At 62.9% G+C, this 16,848-nt stretch overlaps 2 protein-coding genes, 1 long non-coding RNA gene and 2 other non-coding genes across 8 annotated transcripts; 3 read left to right on the top strand and 2 right to left on the bottom strand.

The window, feature by feature from the left end:
- Positions 1-2,031: 2,031 nt before the first annotated feature.
- On the bottom strand, positions 2,032-2,104 carry TRNAF-GAA (transfer RNA phenylalanine (anticodon GAA)). Its single transcript has one exon. It is a non-coding gene; the product is annotated as a tRNA-Phe (tRNA).
- Positions 2,105-2,233: 129 nt separating this feature from the next.
- Positions 2,234-2,307, top strand: TRNAN-GUU (transfer RNA asparagine (anticodon GUU)). Its single transcript has one exon. It is a non-coding gene; the product is annotated as a tRNA-Asn (tRNA).
- Positions 2,308-2,405: 98 nt separating this feature from the next.
- On the top strand, positions 2,406-9,079 carry NDUFS7 (NADH:ubiquinone oxidoreductase core subunit S7). Of its 3 annotated transcripts, none has more exons than XM_047711097.1 (8): positions 2,406-2,650; positions 3,291-3,324; positions 4,158-4,226; positions 4,709-4,826; positions 5,918-6,097; positions 6,171-6,217; positions 6,827-7,036; positions 8,702-9,079. In XM_047711097.1, the coding sequence occupies exons 1-7, from the start codon at positions 2,572-2,574 to the stop codon at positions 7,002-7,004; spliced, it is 705 nt and encodes a 234-aa protein (XP_047567053.1). In that variant the 5' UTR covers positions 2,406-2,571; the 3' UTR covers positions 7,005-7,036; positions 8,702-9,079. The 3 variants fall into 3 exon arrangements, with proteins under 3 accessions (XP_047567053.1, XP_047567062.1, XP_047567071.1); XM_047711106.1 differs by having other exon boundaries at positions 2,425-2,650; positions 6,948-7,036; positions 7,718-8,771; XM_047711115.1 differs by having other exon boundaries at positions 2,445-2,587; positions 6,948-7,036.
- A 277-nt stretch (positions 9,080-9,356) lies between these two features.
- On the bottom strand, positions 9,357-12,447 carry GAMT (guanidinoacetate N-methyltransferase). Of its 2 annotated transcripts, none has more exons than XM_047711025.1 (6): positions 12,190-12,443; positions 11,073-11,218; positions 10,841-10,904; positions 10,510-10,577; positions 10,238-10,348; positions 9,357-9,716 (listed from the first exon to the last, which is right to left on the bottom strand). In XM_047711025.1, the coding sequence occupies exons 1-6, from the start codon at positions 12,368-12,370 to the stop codon at positions 9,576-9,578; spliced, it is 711 nt and encodes a 236-aa protein (XP_047566981.1). In that variant the 5' UTR covers positions 12,371-12,443; the 3' UTR covers positions 9,357-9,575. The 2 variants fall into 2 exon arrangements, with proteins under 2 accessions (XP_047566981.1, XP_047566976.1); XM_047711020.1 differs by having other exon boundaries at positions 9,636-10,002; positions 10,196-10,348; positions 12,190-12,447.
- A 99-nt stretch (positions 12,448-12,546) lies between these two features.
- LOC125089257 (uncharacterized) lies at positions 12,547-15,771 on the top strand. Its single transcript, XR_007123901.1, has 3 exons — positions 12,547-13,402; positions 14,768-15,020; positions 15,619-15,771. It is a non-coding gene; the product is annotated as an uncharacterized LOC125089257 (long non-coding RNA).
- The last annotated feature ends 1,077 nt before the right edge of the window (positions 15,772-16,848 follow it).

The raw sequence follows: 16,848 nt of genomic DNA, 5'->3' as shown, positions 1-16,848 counted from the left end.
GCCGGCGGTCCCAGCTGCACACCCGGGCCGCTCCCGCTTCCTGAGATGGGAATTGTCATTGCACATACCTTGGCCCTTCTTCAAGTCTATTGTTTCATCTAAAAACTGATTTTTAGGGGCGCCTGGGTGGCTCAGTGGGTTAAAGCCTCTGCCTTCAGCTTGGGTCATGATCTCAGGGTCCTGGGATTGAGCCCCGCATCGGGCTCTCTGCTCAACAGGAAGCCTGCTTCCTCCTCTCTCTCTGCCTGCCTCTCTGTCTACTTGTGATTTCTGTCTGTCAAATAAATAAATAGAAATCTTTAAAAAGAAAAATAAATAAAAACTGATTTTTAAAAAGTCACTGGGGTGTGGTGGGGTGGGGGGGTGCCTGGCTGGCTCAGCTGGTGGAGCGTTTGACTCTTGATCTTGGGGTTGTAATTTAGATCCTGGTGTTGGGCACAGAATTACTTAAAATCTTTAGGGGCACCTGGGGGGCTCAGTGGGTTAAAGCCTCTGCCTTCCGCTCAGGTCATGATACCAGGGTCCTGGGATCGAGCCCCGCATTGGGCTCTCTGCTCGGTGCGGAGCCTGCTTCTCCCTCTCTCTCTGCCTCTCTCTCTGCCTACTTGGGATCTCTGTCTGTCAAATAAATAAAGTCTTAAAAAAAAAAAAAGAAAGAAAGAAAAAGAAAAGAGCAACTGGAGGGAAAAAAAAGTAAGATCTTTAAAGAAAAAAAACAACTAATTCACAGGATGCGAGGGTTACTCGGTTGGGCGTCTGCCTTCGGCTCAGGTCATGATCTTGGGGTCCAGGGATGGAGTCCCCACTCAGGCTCCCTGCTCAGTGTGCAGTCTGCTTCTCCCTCTGTGCCCCCCACCCCTGCTCATGCCCACACACGAGTGCTCTCTCTCTCTCAAATAAAATCTTTAGAAAAACTATTCACTACAGGGTAAGAATCCGAAACCTCAGGGAGGCACAGTGGCACAAGAAATAGTCTGTCCCCTTGCATCCCTGTCCCTGATTCAGGGCCCTTACTGCCCATGTTCCCTGCGCCTGGCCCCTGGTGTGTGCTGTCTCTTTTCAGGTCTCTGCTCCCTTCCCCAGACCCTCCCCCCTCTGCCTGCTCAGCCAGCTCACTCCCCAGCAGGCCTCCCGTGTCGGGGCTCTCCCCCCAAGCCTGGCTCCGACCTCCCTGTCCTCCTCAGCGCCTCTGTCAAGCAGCAAGCAGCCTTAACCATGCCCATGGCCCCTAGCAGCTGGAAAAGGCTCTGCCTTGGCTCCTGTGGGGTTGGCAATTCACTGAGCAGCTCGGCTGGGTGATTCTCAGGTCTCTTGAGGCAGCGGTCAGACGTCCCCAGGGCTGTGTCATCGGGAAGTTCAGCTGGGGCTGGGGGCTCGGTCCCCAGGGCTCCTCCCTCATGGGGCAAGGATGTTGTAGGAAAACAAAACTTGCAGAAAGCTCGGACTTCAGTAACATGCACTTTGGTTCATGAATTGCAGCAAATGTGTCTGGCGGTGTCAGCGGCTAACAATAGGGGGACTGGGTGTTGGGTGCACAGGAACCCCACTCCGTGGGCAACTTTTCTGTGACTCAAAGGAGCCTAAAATGCAAAGTTTATGTAAGTTGGGAAGTCCAGCTCCATGGGCTAGCTGGGCGCAGGAAGGAGAGGGTCGGAGGTCCCTCACCTCCCACCTGGGACTTGGAGCTCCCCGCAAGCGAGACCAGGTGGGCTGTTCAGGGGTTCTCAGGCCTGTAAAGCTCCTGCCAGGAGGCCTGTCTGCCACTGGCCTGCGCTTGCCTGTGGGAGCCTCAGTTTCCCCCAAGTGTAAAATCCAGTTGGATGGCAAGAATTTCACCGGTTTGGGTGTTCGCAACGAGAAGCGCCTTAAGGAGTATTGGGAATTGGAGTGGAGTCCACGTTTGGGCTGGGATCAAGGTCTTGAGGGCGGAGACAGGGATATGGGGGCCCTGTTCCGTTCCCCCGTGGGCTCATCTGCAGAATGGCTTACATTCTGGGGAAAGAAAGGCAGGAGCCGCGGCGCCAAAACAGTTGCCGAAACGCGGGATCGAACCAGGGATCTTCAGATCTTCAGTCTAACGCTCTCCCAACTGAGCTATTTCGGCTGAGCGGCAGGGGCCGCCGGGGCTCGGCGTCCGGCTCGCGCCGCGCCGCCCACACGCCGCCGCCGCCCGCGCGCGGCCTCCCGGGAGCCGCGCCTCATAGACGCCCAGGGGGCGGCGGGCGGCAACGCCGTCTCTGTGGCGCAATCGGTTAGCGCGTTCGGCTGTTAACCGAAAGGTTGGTGGTTCGAGCCCACCCAGGGACGCAGTCTTCGCCTTTTGCTCTCTCCAGAGGAGAAGGCGAGCGACCGACCCGCTTTTGCTACCGCGCCCCCCCGCGCCCCCGCCGGGCCCGCGCGTCCCGGGTGGGCTTTCGGGGCGCGCGGCGGGGGGCCGTCCGCGGAGGCGGAACGTCCTGGCGCCGGGGCCCGGCTTCCGCGCAGCAGCCGAGCCGCTTTGGCAGGCGGCCCCAGGGACCCGGAGCGCCGGCGCGGACGGACCGCAGAGGTTGTTTGAAGGCCGCGGCGGACATGGCGGCGCTGGCGGGTGAGCGGATCGGGGCTGCGGCGGCCGCGCGCTCGGGAGCTGGGGGACCTGCGGCCTGCACGGGTACAGGGGCCGGGCTTGCGCGGCCGGCGGTGGTCCGCGTCCCGGGGGCGCGATCCCGCGGGCCCCGAGGGGACGGCGCTGCCCGCGCCGCGAGCGCATCCCCGGCCCTGAGTCTGCGCCCGAGGCCGCTGGGGCCCCGGAACGTCGCTGGGCGGCTCGGTCGTCAGGTCCAGCCGGAGGACCCCGCGGACCCCGGGGAGGCCCCGGCGTCATGGGAGAGAGCCAGGCGCCCCACAACACAGATGGGGGTACAACAGGTGCCCTGATCGACCCCGGGGGACGGTAGGGCCTGAAACCCGCCCGTTAGGAAGGGCCGGCGTGTCTCCGCCTGTGGCAGGGAGCTCCAGGCGGAGGGACCGGCTAGTGCAAAGGCCCTTAGGCAGGAGCGACACTGACGTGCGGAGGAAAGGGAGGCTGGCCCGGGTGTGAGGTGGCCTTTTTTTCCGGGCGGGGGAGGGTCACTGTGTGGGTCCCATTCGGAAAGACCCCTCTTTACCGAGCGCGTGCTAGGTGGAATTTAGATAGCCCAAGGTAAGAGGAAGGGCGTGCGGGCGTGGGGCTCCTGTGCAACCTCCTGGAGGCCGCAGGTGTTTGCTGCTGCCTCCCCCTCACTGCCTGCACCGCGTGGTTCTCTCTGCAGCTCCCCGCCTGCTCCGCCCGATCCTGGCTCTGCGGTGAGTTTCTGCGTCTCCCAAGCCACAAGGCCCTGCCAGGGCGGGTTCGGTGAGGGTGGGGCTGGGAGGGCCCTCCAGCAGCATCAGGCGGCCTGGCCGGTGGTGCCCACCTCCCGAAGGTCACGTGGTGAGGCAGGCAGCAACAGGACGGCAGTCTCCTCCGGCATGTGGTGGTCAGGCCCCTCCGTGGGGACAGTCCAGGTGGTGGCAAAGCCTGCATTCACACCCACGTCCACTCACGGTGCACCTGTTACCTGTCGAAGGAAGGCCTTTGGTGCTTCTGCTCAGGTGGCAGCCTCCAGTAGACCTCCGCAGGTCAGGGAGGCAGGCAGTCCCGTGCCCTCTCTCTGTGGACAGAGCCCAGAAATGGAATCTTCAGTGCCCTGGGGTGGGACATGGCAGATCTTGGGAGAGGCTCTCCTGATGGGGGGAGGAGGGAGGCTTCAAGGAGCATGTGGCTTTGGGCTGAATTTGCCTTGTTTCCATAAGACCGTTTTTCTAGGATAAACTTGTGTTCACTGTAAAATAAAGGGGAAAATGAGAGACCTAGGAAATGAAGAGCAGACCCCTTTTGGACAGGCTCAGCAGACTTTCCATGAAAGGCCAGATGGGCTCTGTGCAGACTGCTCCGCTCTGCCTTTGTGAAAACAGATCCGACAGGCAGAGATAGGTGGATGTGGTTGTGTGTCAATAAAACTTTATTGACAAAAACAGGCGGAGGCCAAATTTGGCCCCCTGGGAGAAGTGTCCCCATCCCTGCTCCAGCACAGCCTCTGTCACAGCGCATTGGGGCACCCCAGGCTCCTCTTCATGTGCACCCCCTTTCCCTGCAGCTCCGGTGTGGGCGTGGCTACGCAGGTGCGTGGTGTCCATTCGAGTGTGGCAGCTGACAGCCCCAGCAGGTAAGGCCAGGCTTCCTGGGACCCTGCACACACTAAAGCCCTCGCAGCAGCCCTGGGTGACACCAGAGCCCTCCCTCCACCATCAGGGTGAGGCAGCATGGATCCCTGCCCTCGGAGCCCTGCCCAGCCCCCTCCTGCACATCCGAGACAATGGCTATGCGACCCCAGACCAGCAGGGCCCTTGATAGTGCGTCAGCAGAGCTCAGGGACACCGAGTTCCCCTGGGGACACAGGCCCACTGGGGCCACAGCCGGCAGCCATCATTCATGCTGTCATTCAGCACGTGCGTCCTGCCCTGGGCTGGAGTGCCCAACCCTGAGCGCCTGACCCTGGCAGCCCAACTCCTGCTGGAGCTGCCCCAGACCAGGCTGTGGTGCTGGCTTGATGATGCCCTGGGAGAGGCTGCTCCAGGCCCGACCAAGGTGTGGGGTTGTTGGGGTGCCTGCCTAATGTCCACCCCCCTGCCATGTGTTCCTATCCAGCACCCAGCCTGCTGCATCCACGGCTGGAGCTGTGGTCCCCAAATCCACCGCCCTTCCCAGCAGCCGGGGCGAGTATGTGGTGGCCAAGCTGGATGACCTCGTCAACTGGGCCCGCCGGGTGAGCCCCGACCCCCCCATGCCCCCCGGCCTCCCGCCGCCTGCTCTCACATGCTCCCACGTGCACACTGCGCCTGTCCTCTGTGGGCCCTGCTGTCCCCTTTGTGCCCCTGCCCCGATCTGGTCTCTCGCTCCGCCCCAGGGAACGTGACCGCCTCCCTTCTGCGGATTTCCTGTTTCTGTTTCTTCTTCTTTCTTCTCTTTCAACATAGACGTGATTTTAACTGGGAAACCAGAGTGTGTCTAGAACAGGGGTTCTTTCCTGGGAAAAACCTGAAAACAGCCCGCCCCCAGGCCCCCAGAACTCAGCCTGGACAGTCTGCGTGTTGTGTACACATCTTTGTCTCCCCATGACTCACAGGAGCGCCTCTTGCTCTGCTGGGGGTGCCCGGGGTCCGTTCCTGTGTGCGTGTGTCTCTGCGTCCTGCCAGGGTCTGTGGCTCCAGCACGGACGTGGCCGCTGCAGTGTCCTAACTATGCACACCTGAGTGCTGTCCAGGTTGCCTTCTTGTGTAGCCCACACCTGGGCGCCCGCGTTAACAGTAAGGCGGGCAGGACCCCGTGCAGGTCCCCGACGAGGCAGGGACGGCAGGGAAGGCTCAAGCAGAGAAGTACAGCAGGAGAGAGGCAGGCACCAAATGGATGGAGGAAGTGGTCAGAGGGCAGCCAAGGGCAGCCAGGAGGCCTTCCTGGAGGAATAGGCATTTGGAGTCCCTGAACCCTAGGAAGTGTTACAAATGAGTCAGTTGCAGGGGCTGAGCCCCAGGGTCTCCACTGCGACGTGCGGCTTTCCTGGCACTCAGAGCCACGGGAGCTATGCTGAAAGCACGGATCGAGGACATGCTGGGCCACTGCGTGAACCACCTGGTTAGCACTCGTTTCACCGGGGCTCGAGTTCTTCTTTGGGAACGTGGCCGTTGGAGGGTGCTGGCCCACAGATGTAGCTTGTTTTCCCTTCCTATTACCGCCCTGGGCCGGTGACCCTTTGGGGCCGGGCAGTGCCGTGGCGGCAGTGGGGAGGCCTGGTTGCCGGGCCCTGAGCTGGGGCGGGTGGGTGGCACCGTCCCCTGGCTGAGCACCCTGCCCCCGCAGAGCTCCCTGTGGCCCATGACCTTCGGCCTGGCCTGCTGCGCGGTGGAGATGATGCACATGGCCGCGCCGCGCTACGACATGGACCGCTTCGGCGTGGTCTTCCGCGCCAGCCCTCGCCAGTCCGACGTGATGATCGTCGCCGGCACGCTCACCAACAAGATGGCCCCTGCACTCCGCAAGGTAGGCCCGGCCCCGAGGCCCGCCGCCTGCGCCCCGGCCTTGAGCCGCGGCCAGACCCCGCCGTCTCTTCCAGGTGTACGACCAGATGCCCGAGCCTCGATACGTCGTGTCCATGGGGAGGTGAGTGCCCGCCTCGCCACGGCACCCCTGCCTGTCTCCGCTCCCTCTGCCGAGGTCACCTCGGGACACCTCGCGGCCCCTCCCCAGGGCACCCCTCCTGCGCTGCTCGGGGTCGCCCCGTTCTGGCCCTGGCCCTGTGGCACGGACGTAAATGGCGCCGCTCTGTGGGCCATCTGCGTGCCCCTCGCCCCGCTGCCTGCCGCCCTCCCCAGTCCCTTCTCCGCACTGCCAGCAGCTCCTTCCCCACCTCACTGTTCTGGGAGGTAGAGCTGGGGCCGTGCAGTGCCCCTGTCCAAGTGCACAGTTCCGTGATGGGCCACGGATTCACGGGGCTGTCAGCTGTAGCCCCTAGTTCCAGAACATTCCATCATCCTCCAAGGAAACGTTCCCGTCAGTCATCCCCCCGACCCCTCTCCCGGACCCCAGCCCCCGCGAGCCCCCTCCCCATCCATGGAGGGGCCTCGTCTGGGCGTGTCACACACGTGGACTCAACACCCCGTGGGGCCTCCTGTGTCTGGTCCCCTCCCTGCGGCCGTGGGCTCGGGCTGTCCGTTTGCTTCAGTCTCCCTGGTCCCACAGAAGGCCTCGGGTGGCTGTTCCTCTCTTCAGGGACCGCACGCCCCTGTCCTGCCCATTCCTGGTTTCCTGTTTGCACCTGGAGGCAGGTGGGGGCCAGGTGGGGGGGCAGGGCCAGCGACCAGCATGCCACTCACCATGCCACCCCCTCCAGCTGTGCCAACGGAGGAGGTTATTATCACTACTCGTACTCTGTGGTGAGGGGCTGTGACCGCATCGTGCCCGTGGACATCTACGTCCCAGGTGAGCCCGCCCCGTCTGTGTCACAGGGTCCCCACACCCCTGCAGAGGCCGCAGGCTCCCGCCCTTCCCAGGCAAACAGGTGTAGGCCCAAGCAGAAGAGTGAAGCCCCAGCCGCCTCCTCCCTTGTCCCCTGAAGGTCTCCCCGACTGCGGAGACTTGGGTCTTATCCAGCCAGGGGCCCAGGCCAGTGCGGAAGGAAGCCTGAGTCTGAGCTGGGTGAGGGCGGCTCCTTGGCTGTCTGCAGACGCACTTTGCGTGGTTCCACGTGACAGACACAAGCCCAGAGAGACACAGTTAGAAAACAGAATGGTTCCAGAGGTCAGGGCCGGGGCGCACGGGGTCTCACTCTCATGAAGGAGGGCAGGGCTCCCTTGGAGTCCAGGTCGCCGGCCTGGCCGGATGGCACAGAAGGAAACGCCTAATGCAGTCATGTGTGTCGGGAAAGTGAGGAGCGTCTGTGATCTGCGTCCCTGGAAAAGGATCGTGTGTCTGGTGAAGCCTGTGTCTGGCCGCGCTTGGGCCCGGGGCCTCTGCCCTCCTTGTGTCAGAGGTCGGGGTTCAGCCAGTGGTGCTCAGCCTGCAGACGGAGACCCTGTGTTCCTGGGTTCTCAGTGCCCCCACGGGAAGCCCGACCTGAGCCCCGGCGAGGCGAGTAGAGGACACTCGAGGCCCCGACTACAGGCTGCCCGGGAAGGTTTAGGTCACGATGCTCTGGTGCCCTTCAGAGGAACGGTGGATGGTGGTGATTAGGGTTCTGGAGACATTTGCTGAGCGCCTTGGCCGCGCCAGCCCCCAGGGCGTCCCCCACTGTGGGGGGGGTGGGGCCCGTCTGCGGGGGTGGGCACGGGGGAATCCACCCTGCGGATAGAGGCCAGGCCCTGGCCAGCTGCCCCGTTGGCTGTGTGACCAAGGGCAGGTCTCCCCTCCGAGCCCGGCCCCCTCCACCAGGCAGGCTCTGGGGACAGCACTGCTAGATTCTGGGCCGAGGACCACCCTTGCCTGTGGTTGTCCTTCCGGGCCGCTCCCCCCTGGGGGGTGACCTGGCCCTCTGCTTTTGGTGGGGTGGTGGGGATGAGGGCCCCAGGACTTCCCCTCCTGTGAGCCGTGTGGGCCTCCCTGCCTGGCCTGGCTGTCCTGCCCCCTAGACTCCCCCATCCCTCCCTGCTTTCCAAGGGCGCACTACCACCAGGGGCTAGCGTGGCCCAGGGTCAGCGGACTACCTGTGCTTGTCCTCCCAGAGGCCCCAGGCCAGGTCATCAGGCTAGCGGACAGGGCAGCTGGGCCCAGAACGGGCAGCCCAGTCGTCCTCACGCACGTAGCTTGACTGCCAGGGTCAGGAACTCGAACCCCAAACCTGGACAGAACAGGCTAGAGGCGGTGCTGGAGACAGGGTCCCCGGCCCCCTCAGACCCCTCCCTGGACATGGCTCTGCTGCCCCCTTCTGGTCCCAGGGCCCATCTGGCCTCCAGCTGCTGTGCCCAGCCTCCCCTTCAACCATCCCCACGGAGGCGCACTTTGCCAAGCAGCAGGGGTCCGGCAGTGGCCCCGGTGTGGGGGATGGGCACAGTTCCAGGCATCCCGTCATCGGTTGCGGGGGGGAGGGCGCAGGGCGGGATCCGGTCACCCGCGGTGGGCAGGGAGACTGAGGCACGGCCCCACCTGCAGGCTGCCCGCCCACGGCCGAGGCGCTGCTCTACGGCATCCTGCAGTTGCAGAGGAAGATCAAGCGGGAGAAGAAGCTGAGGATTTGGTACCGCAGGTAGCGCGGCCCCTGCGGGCTCCGCCCCCCTCCGGCCAATAAACAGAGAGCTCCGTGCGTCCCCCTCCCTGTGTGACAGGCGGCCGCGGGCGTGCTGGGAGTGGGAGAGGGGGGCACTGTGCCAGGCAGGCCTAGTCCTGTGCGCGGAGCCACTGAGGCCCTGCAGGAGGACGGCGGACAGGCCGAGAGCCTGTGGACAGAAGAGCGCGTAGCCCTGGGGGCAGCGGCGGGTGTGCTTGGCGCCAGTGGAGGGGTGAGTCGATTAAAGGTTTCGTTTTGTTGAAGGCCCTCTGCCTGACCTGACGGGGTGGGACCAAGGACTCGGCTGCATGGCCCTGACGTGCGCCACCTGCTCTCTGCTTCAGCGGCCGGTTGGGGGAGGGGCTGACGAGTGTCTGTCTGCTATGACCCAGTGGTCCTGTAGGTCTGTCGCGCGCACAGGGAAGCTCACGTGCTGGGGGCAGAGTGTCCCCCCCCCACCCCTATCTCCCTGGAGGTCGGTTCAACAGATGATGTTCTGTACGTGTCCTGTTTGGAGGAGCAGGAGAAGTCACCACAAGCACATGTTTGCACCATCTTGCCGGTCCGGCAAGCCCAGGGCTGGTGTTTATTGGGTCCTTGAGGACACGTACAGGGAAGCTTGTCCCACTGCTGGTGTGTCTGGACTCGAACCCAAGACTGAGAGCCCAGAGCCTGCACTTCTGGCTGTGAAGGCACTGAGTGGGGCCACCGGGACAGGACTGAAGCCCCCCCGAAGGCTGAGCCCGAGGCCCAGCAGGCTCAGTGCTTGCGGACCAGGGGTGCGATCATCTGCGGGAAGGCGTAGTAGCGGCACTCGGCTGGCGGGGCCAGCTCCACCAGCTCCACACCGATGTTCTCCCGCCTGAAGCCCGCCTCCAGCAAGGCGGGCACCTGCGTCTCCTGGTGGGGGTGAGGGGTGTCACTCGCGGGGCCATGGGGCCCACTTTTCCCAGGACGGCAGTACAGTTGCCGAGGCCCCTGAGAGCCAGGCTCGCAGCCTGGCCGCTAGCCCACAGAAACAGGAGAGCCCATGGCTGCGAGGGCCCCCTCCAGGCGTCTAAGCTCAGGGAGCAATGCCCCACTGTGGGGCATCAGCAGGCTGGCCTCCGCACGTCGCCCACACAGCAGGGACAGCCTGCCTAACCCTGTAAAGTCCTGGTGGCTGGAGGGGGGCAGAGTGAGGGGCAATGCCGGGGTGGGGAGCCTGGGCCGTATCCCTGTGTCCTGAAGGCGCTGGGGAGCTGCGGAAGGCCACTGAGCCGAGACCTTACCTGACTTCTAAGTGGAGGCTCACAGTCCACCCAGGAGACCAGCCTCTGAGGCCAGGGACCCCACCCCCACTCCCGCCCAGGTCATAGGCTGCTGCCTGGCTTGGGGCTGGGGCAGGGACCCCTCCCCCACCAGTGGAGCTCCCGGCGTACCTCAAACATGGCGGTGATGTCGGAGTACTGGGTCTTCATCAGCTCCCCCCAGGAAGTGAGGTTGCAGTAGGTCAGGAGGCCCCCGGGCTTCAGCAAGCGAAAGGCATGGTCCTGGGCAGGGGACAGTGGTCAGGAGGGAGGTCGGGGGTGTGGACAGAAGCCACTTCCCTGGGGCCTCCCACCTCCTGGCCGGTCAGACAAACAGGGAGAAGGTGTGAATGGCCCCACCCACACTCGCCCCTGGGGTGACTGTCCCCCCACGCAGGCCCTACCCTGATGAACTTGAACTGGTGTGTGTGCCAGGTCTCCTCGGAGAGCGGGTAGGTGTCATACAGGATCCCTACGCAGGCAGTGGGGGGCCAGAGCTCAGGGTTGGGCAGTGGCCCCGGCAAGGGTGTGTGCACAGAGGGCCTGGCTGTGCCCCAAGCTCTCGGCCCGCCGCCACCCCCGGGGACCTTGTCTCCAGCTGTTCTTCCGGCATCCGCCACGCACCCCCCCAGGCGACACTGCCATGCATGTTCCTGATAAGGCCCGTCCTCGAGCCATGGAGCAGGGCTGGGGATGGAAATTCGGGCAGCACCCCCCAGACCCCTACCCCCTTACCATCAAAGTGGCCATCTGGCAGGGCAGGTGCCACGTCCTCCCACAGGCCTTTCAAGGGAACCACCTGGGGCCAGGGAGACAAAAAGAGAAGATTGAGGGTCTCTGGTGTCCGGCCTTTCCCCACCTGCCGTAAGGGAGAGGGCAGAGGAGTTCCCAGGGGAGAATGCCACTTCCTCCGTCCGCCGCAGGGACCCAGGCCCCCACGCCCTCCGGGGCAGGCAGGCGTGGGCACCTTGTGTGGCTGCCGCTGGGCCCAGTCCTGGAGCCGCTGGAAGACGCCGTCGTTGCACTCGATGATCCAGTGCTCCTCAATAGGGGCCTCCTGCACCTTGGAAGCTGCGATGGCCATGCCGAAGCCCACCTCCAACACTCGGCCCCCTGGTCACACAAAGAGCCCCTTATCACTTGCCAGGCGGGGGCTGGGCAGCTGCCTGGAGGAGGGGGCACAAGGCCAGGAGGGCACAAGTGGGCTGGAGGTTTGGAACACAGTAGCACTAAGCAGGAATGGCGTGGGCTCTGGCCAGGGGCCAGGGAGGTGTGGGCAGCCGAGTTTAGGCATGGCCCTGGGGGTGGTGGGGATGAGGGGGTCAGACCCTGGACTTTGAGCCCCACTGGCCCTTATCTCTCCAGTTGGTTACTTTTCTCTACCTCCTACCCTTGCTTGCTACGATAAGGGGGTGTGGGGTTTGAGGCCTCAGACCTGCAACAACTGGGGAGGAGATGGGTCCCCACTGGCCCAAAGACGGGCCAGGGGAACACCCCAACTACGCAGGGATGCTGGGTATGCTCATTTGCCAGGCAGAAGCACAGGTGCCAGAGGACCCATGCCCTGCCCCTGGGGACTCCTCAGACCTCCACCGGGGCACAGGGCCACCCCTGCAGCTGCTTCCCAGCCTCCGCTTCCCCCCCACCAGCTATTCTTAGCACGGGCGGGGCTTCTGGGGACTCCGAGGCGGAACATTCCCCCAGGGTGCCTGGGCAGTGCCCCCGCCCCGCCCCGCCCACCTCCACAGACCCCCCCCACCCCCACCTCACGCGGGGAACACGGGTGAGCTCCAGACGAGGAGGTCGTCGTCGTCGGTCCCATTCCCTCGACCCAGCCTGTCCCCGTCTGCGGGGTGGGGGCCCATCACCCCGGGATAGGAGGTTCCGGTACTTAGGAGGCCCCTGCTGTGTGCAAGCCCGTGCCCGCAGCACGCCCTTTACTTCCCCGTTGCCCCCCGCTAGCCTTATTTCGCGGGCGGGAAAACAGGGCACCGAGGGGCTCGAATGCACCTCAGCGGGAGAGCAGGTTGGACCCCGGATCTGGGCGCCCTTCGGCCTCAGTTTACCCCTGCGCGCCCGGTTACCTTTGGAGGTGGCGGCAGCCGCCAGCGCGTGCATGTAGGGGGTCTCCCAGCGCTCCATCACCGGCTTGCCGAGGATCTGCAGCTGCGTGTCCGCCGCGTCGTAGGCCGCGGGCGCCGCCTGCCACGCGGGGCTGCAGTTCTCGCCGGGGGCGAAGATAGGGGGCGCGGCGGGGGCGCTCATGCTTGCGGCGGGGCGCGCAGCCGGACTCGGCTCGGGACAGGCGGGCCTGGTCGCGGCGAGGCCTTGTGGGGCGGGGGCGGGGGCAGGGGCGGGGCCGCAGCCCGGGGGCGGGGCCGCGGGGGCGGGGCCGGGCGCCGCCTGCGCGGTGCACCCACCCGCCTGCAGCGGCTACCGCGCGTAAGGCGACCTGGGCCCGCTCGGTAAACAGGCGGCGCGCTCGCTAAATGTCGCGGAGTTGAAGCGATGGCCCGGAACGCCCTGCCTGAGACAGAAGGCCGCTCGAACCGGTTAGCCGTGGCTGTGTAACAGGTTACCCCGGACGTGGCCGCTTCCAGCGGAGCCCGTTTATCATCCCTTAGCTGGTTCCCCTGTCCCTCACCCTGTCGGAATGCTGCGGGCAGGGGCCAGCCAGTTGTGGGGGCACCCCCGAGGCCGCCTCTAGGGAAGGGCCCGCTTCCGAGCCCGGGCACTGGCTGTGGGTAGCGGGAGGGCCTCAGTCCACGGCTGCGTGGGCCTCCGAAGGCTGGCGACGTGCTTCATCAGAGCTAGCAGGAGAATCTGCAACATCAGAGCTGTCCGGAGTCTAATCACAGAAGTGACCCCGTCCTCCTGGCCAGGCACAGGAGGGTAGGGATCACACAGGCCCGGGTAGAGCAGGAAGCCGGGGTCGCTGGGGAACTCTCAGAGGCTGCTGCCCAAACAGAGCCTGAGCGAAAGCAGGGAGGGGGCGGTCAGCTCAGAGCCTCCCTTGTGGTTTCATTGTCCCCTGAGATAAGGGACCTCCCGGTGGTCATCTCCATGCAACTTGGACTCCATCCCAAAAAGCAGCGACGGCACATTACGGTCTGGCTGGCAACTTAGCCAAATGGTTTCTGTTCCAGCTTCATCTCCCTCTCCTCTCAGATAGGCCACACTCGTTCCTGCTCATGTTGGCAAGGGAACGACACGAGGTCACTCCTTGTGTCCACCCCTTGTGAGAGACCCTAGTGTGTGCTGCGACTGTCTGCACTTCACAGCCTGGAGTCCGAGACGGTGAGTGATGCCATGATGGGCCACAGCAAGACCAGGCAGAGAGGATGCAAGGCGGGATGCGTTCGAACCAGTCTTACCAGATTACGTAGACCCGTGTCACACATATACACACGTAACACGTACTCCTGATCACAAAGGGGACCCGTTCGGTCAGAGCGCTCTCATGTTACAGAGTTGCCATCAGCCTGCAGAGCCCATACCCCTGGTGTTCCTTTTGGTACGGCTTAGGATGGTTTTTACATTTTTAAATAGCTGGGGGGGACCCCAAAAGACTATTTTACAACACATGGAAGTTACATGACATTCACCTTTGTGCATGGGCAAATAAAGTTGTATCGGCACGGAGCCAGCTCCGCTCGTTACCATCAGCACGCTGGTGTTTGTTTGTTTTTTTTTTTTTAAAGATTTATTTATTTGACAGAGAGAGATCACAAGTAGGCAGAGAGGCAGGCAGAGAGAGAGAGGGAAGCAGACTCCCTGCTGAGCAGAGAGCCCGATGCGGGGCTCGATCCCAGGACCCTGAGATCATGACCTGAGCCAAAGGCAGCGGCTTAACCCACTGAGCCACCCAGGCGCCCCACGCTGGTGTTTTTTTTCTGGCTGTAACGGTCCAGGTGAGTCATGGCTGTGAAACCTCACGCCCAACGAAACCAAAAATATTTACTACTTTGCTCTGTACAGAAAAAGTGTGCCAGCCCTGCTGTGCAGCAATGGGTCATGGGAAGTGACATTCATTCATTCATCAGACACATGAAGAGTACCTTAATTTGGGGGTTCCATCCCGATTCCCCTGGAGCTCAGAGCCTACTTGGGGGGGGGAATGAACAAGAATAAGTGATAAGTGGGGCACCTGGCTGGCTGCATCTGTGGAGTGTGCGGCTCTAGGTTTCAGGGTCCTGAGTTCAAGCCCCACGCTGGGCGTGGCGCCTACTTAAAAACAATTAAAAATTAAAAAAAAAAAAAGTAAGTGAATGAGATAATTACAAGCCACATGGCAACCATGACAGAACACAGTCCTGTGTTCCTGTCCAGTGCCTCTCTGCTTTACCTCCCAATATCCATGTTACTATATGTATGTGTATGTATGTAGTATACAAAATTGTAACTTTTAATTTTTTTTTTTAAGATTTATTTGACAGACAGAGATCACAAGTAGGCAGAGACGTGGTGGGGTGGGGGAAGCGGGCTCCCTGCTGAGCAGAGAGCCTGATGTGGGGCTCGATCCCAGGACCCTGAGGTCATGACCTGAGCCGAAGGCAGAGGCTTAACCCACTGAGCCATCCAGGCGCCCCCCTCTTCTTATTTCAAAGATAAAACTTTTATATTAAGAGGGATAGGGCAGATATCTGTACATTGTGTTCACAGCGGCCAGAAGGTGGAAACCACCCAATGTCCGTCAGTAGATGGAGGATAAACACAATCTGTCCGTCCATCCACACACTGAAATATCATTCAGCCCAAGAAAGGAAGGGACCCTGTCTCCTGCCACGACGCGGAAGGACCCAAGGACACAGGGCTCAGCGAGAGAAGCCAGACCCAGAAGGACTCATCCTGCAGGTCCCCACTCCCAGGAGGGCCCCAGAGGAGTGAGGAGTCCCATCCACACAGAGAGGAGAGGGTGGGAGCAGGGGCTGGGGCAGGGGTGGGGAGTCCGTGCTTCATGGGGACAGAGTCTCCGTGTGGGGGGATGGACAGTTCTGGAGACAGAGGGCGGGGGTGTGAGTGTACTTCCCTCCGCTTAGTGGTGCACTTAGAGATGGTTACGATTTTGAATTTTATGTTTATTGTCCAACATTTGAAAAGAGACCAAAGCTATATCTTGTGGATTGGGTATGTATGTGTCCGTGTTAGAAGTAAACTCAGAAGTGTCCACATACCTGTCATTGTCACAGCATTCGCTCTGGGGCAGGAGGTAGGAAATGAGTCAGGAAGGAGGGAAAAACAAACTGGCTAGTTTATCTTTTTTAAAAGATACGGAGTAGGGGCGCCTGGGGGCTCAGTTGGTTAAGCCACTGTCTTCCGCACAGGTCATGATCCTGGAGTCCTGGGATCAAGTCCGGCATCGGGCTCCCTGCTTGGCTGGGAGTCTGCTTCTCCCTCTGGCCTTCTCCCCACTCATGCTCTCTCACTCTCTCTCCCTCAAATAAATAAATGAAAATTTAAAAAAAGATACAGAGTAAACGTACAAAGCCCTAATATGTTTGCCCCCGTGGCAGGTGCAGGACTCCGCTCCTCCACCCGGCACCCCGCCTCCACTGTCAGCGTACCTTCTAAGTAGATTGTACGCCCATCGCATTGCAGGGCTTGAACTCATGACCCCGACATCAAGAATGGCATGATCTACTGACTGAGCTAGCCAGGCACCCCAGCGTCCGTCTTTTCAAAAATATATTATTTTGAACGGTTTGTGTCTGGCTTCCATCACTTGCCCACATCCTGTGTATTTCACCCGGGCCCTCTGTGGTTTACTTGCGCAGATGCCCGTGGATGGACGCGTGGGTTCCGTCCCATTTCTGGCTCCTCTAATAGCTGTGAGCATCCTGGGACATCTCTGGGCTCAGGGGGGCCAGCATTTGGGGGATGCATTCCTGGAAGTGGGGCTGAGCTCCCTCCTGCTTGCTCCCCCCATCGGGGACATGCAGCTAAGCCTGGCCCAGCGCTTTCTTCTCCGCACGCCTGGGGCATGTCCTTCCAGCGCCACGGGCCCCCGTGGGGCACCAGTGCCTGCCACCCGTCCGGACTCCTCCGACCTGCAGAGCGCCGGAGCCGTGCACGAGGGCGGTTCCCGGGGCGCGGACGGACCGCATGCCCGCCGCGACCCGCCCGGGACCGCTCGCTGCCCGCCCGCCCTGCGGAGGGGCCTAAGGAGGTCCTGCGCCCCGGCGACCGCTCTAAGTGACACGAGGCCCGCGTGCTCGGCAAACTCTAAGTGCCCAGAGGCTCGCGCCGCCCGCCTGAGACCCGGCCCCTCCGCCGCTTCAGGCTGACCCTGAGAAGTACATGCACTTGCCGCCGGCGGAGAGCGACGCAGCCGCGCGGCGCCGCCAGACTGCAGGGCACCGGTCCCGGCGGGCTGCTCCGGGCTGCGGGGCCGTCTGCAGCGGGGCCCTCAGCCCCGCATCTCGGGGGACGGGGGCAGGCGGCGGGGACGCCTCTCCGGCCGCCACCGCCCTCTCGTCCCGTCAGACGGGCTCCGCGGTCGTGGCCGAGACGCCTACCGGGAAAGGGGTACCGCCGCCTCGCGTGACCCCGCAGTGGGCGTGGCCTCTGCCCGCCGTTGACCCCGCGTGCCACTTGCGACCGGAGCGCAAACAAGGAAGCCCAGCCGCGCCTGCGCCCCGCGGTGCCTGGCTCGGAGGGCCCGCGCGCGCATGCACGCACGCCGTTCGGCGGCGCGCTCCCCTCCGCCAGGAGGGGCCGGCGCGCGGGACTCCACTTCCCAGCGT

Source organism: Lutra lutra, chromosome 1 (genome assembly GCF_902655055.1).
Source record: "Lutra lutra chromosome 1, mLutLut1.2, whole genome shotgun sequence".
NCBI lineage: Eukaryota > Metazoa > Chordata > Mammalia > Carnivora > Mustelidae > Lutra > Lutra lutra.
Note: the sequence above shows the minus strand (reverse complement) of the source record. Positions and strands in the feature narration are given on the sequence as shown.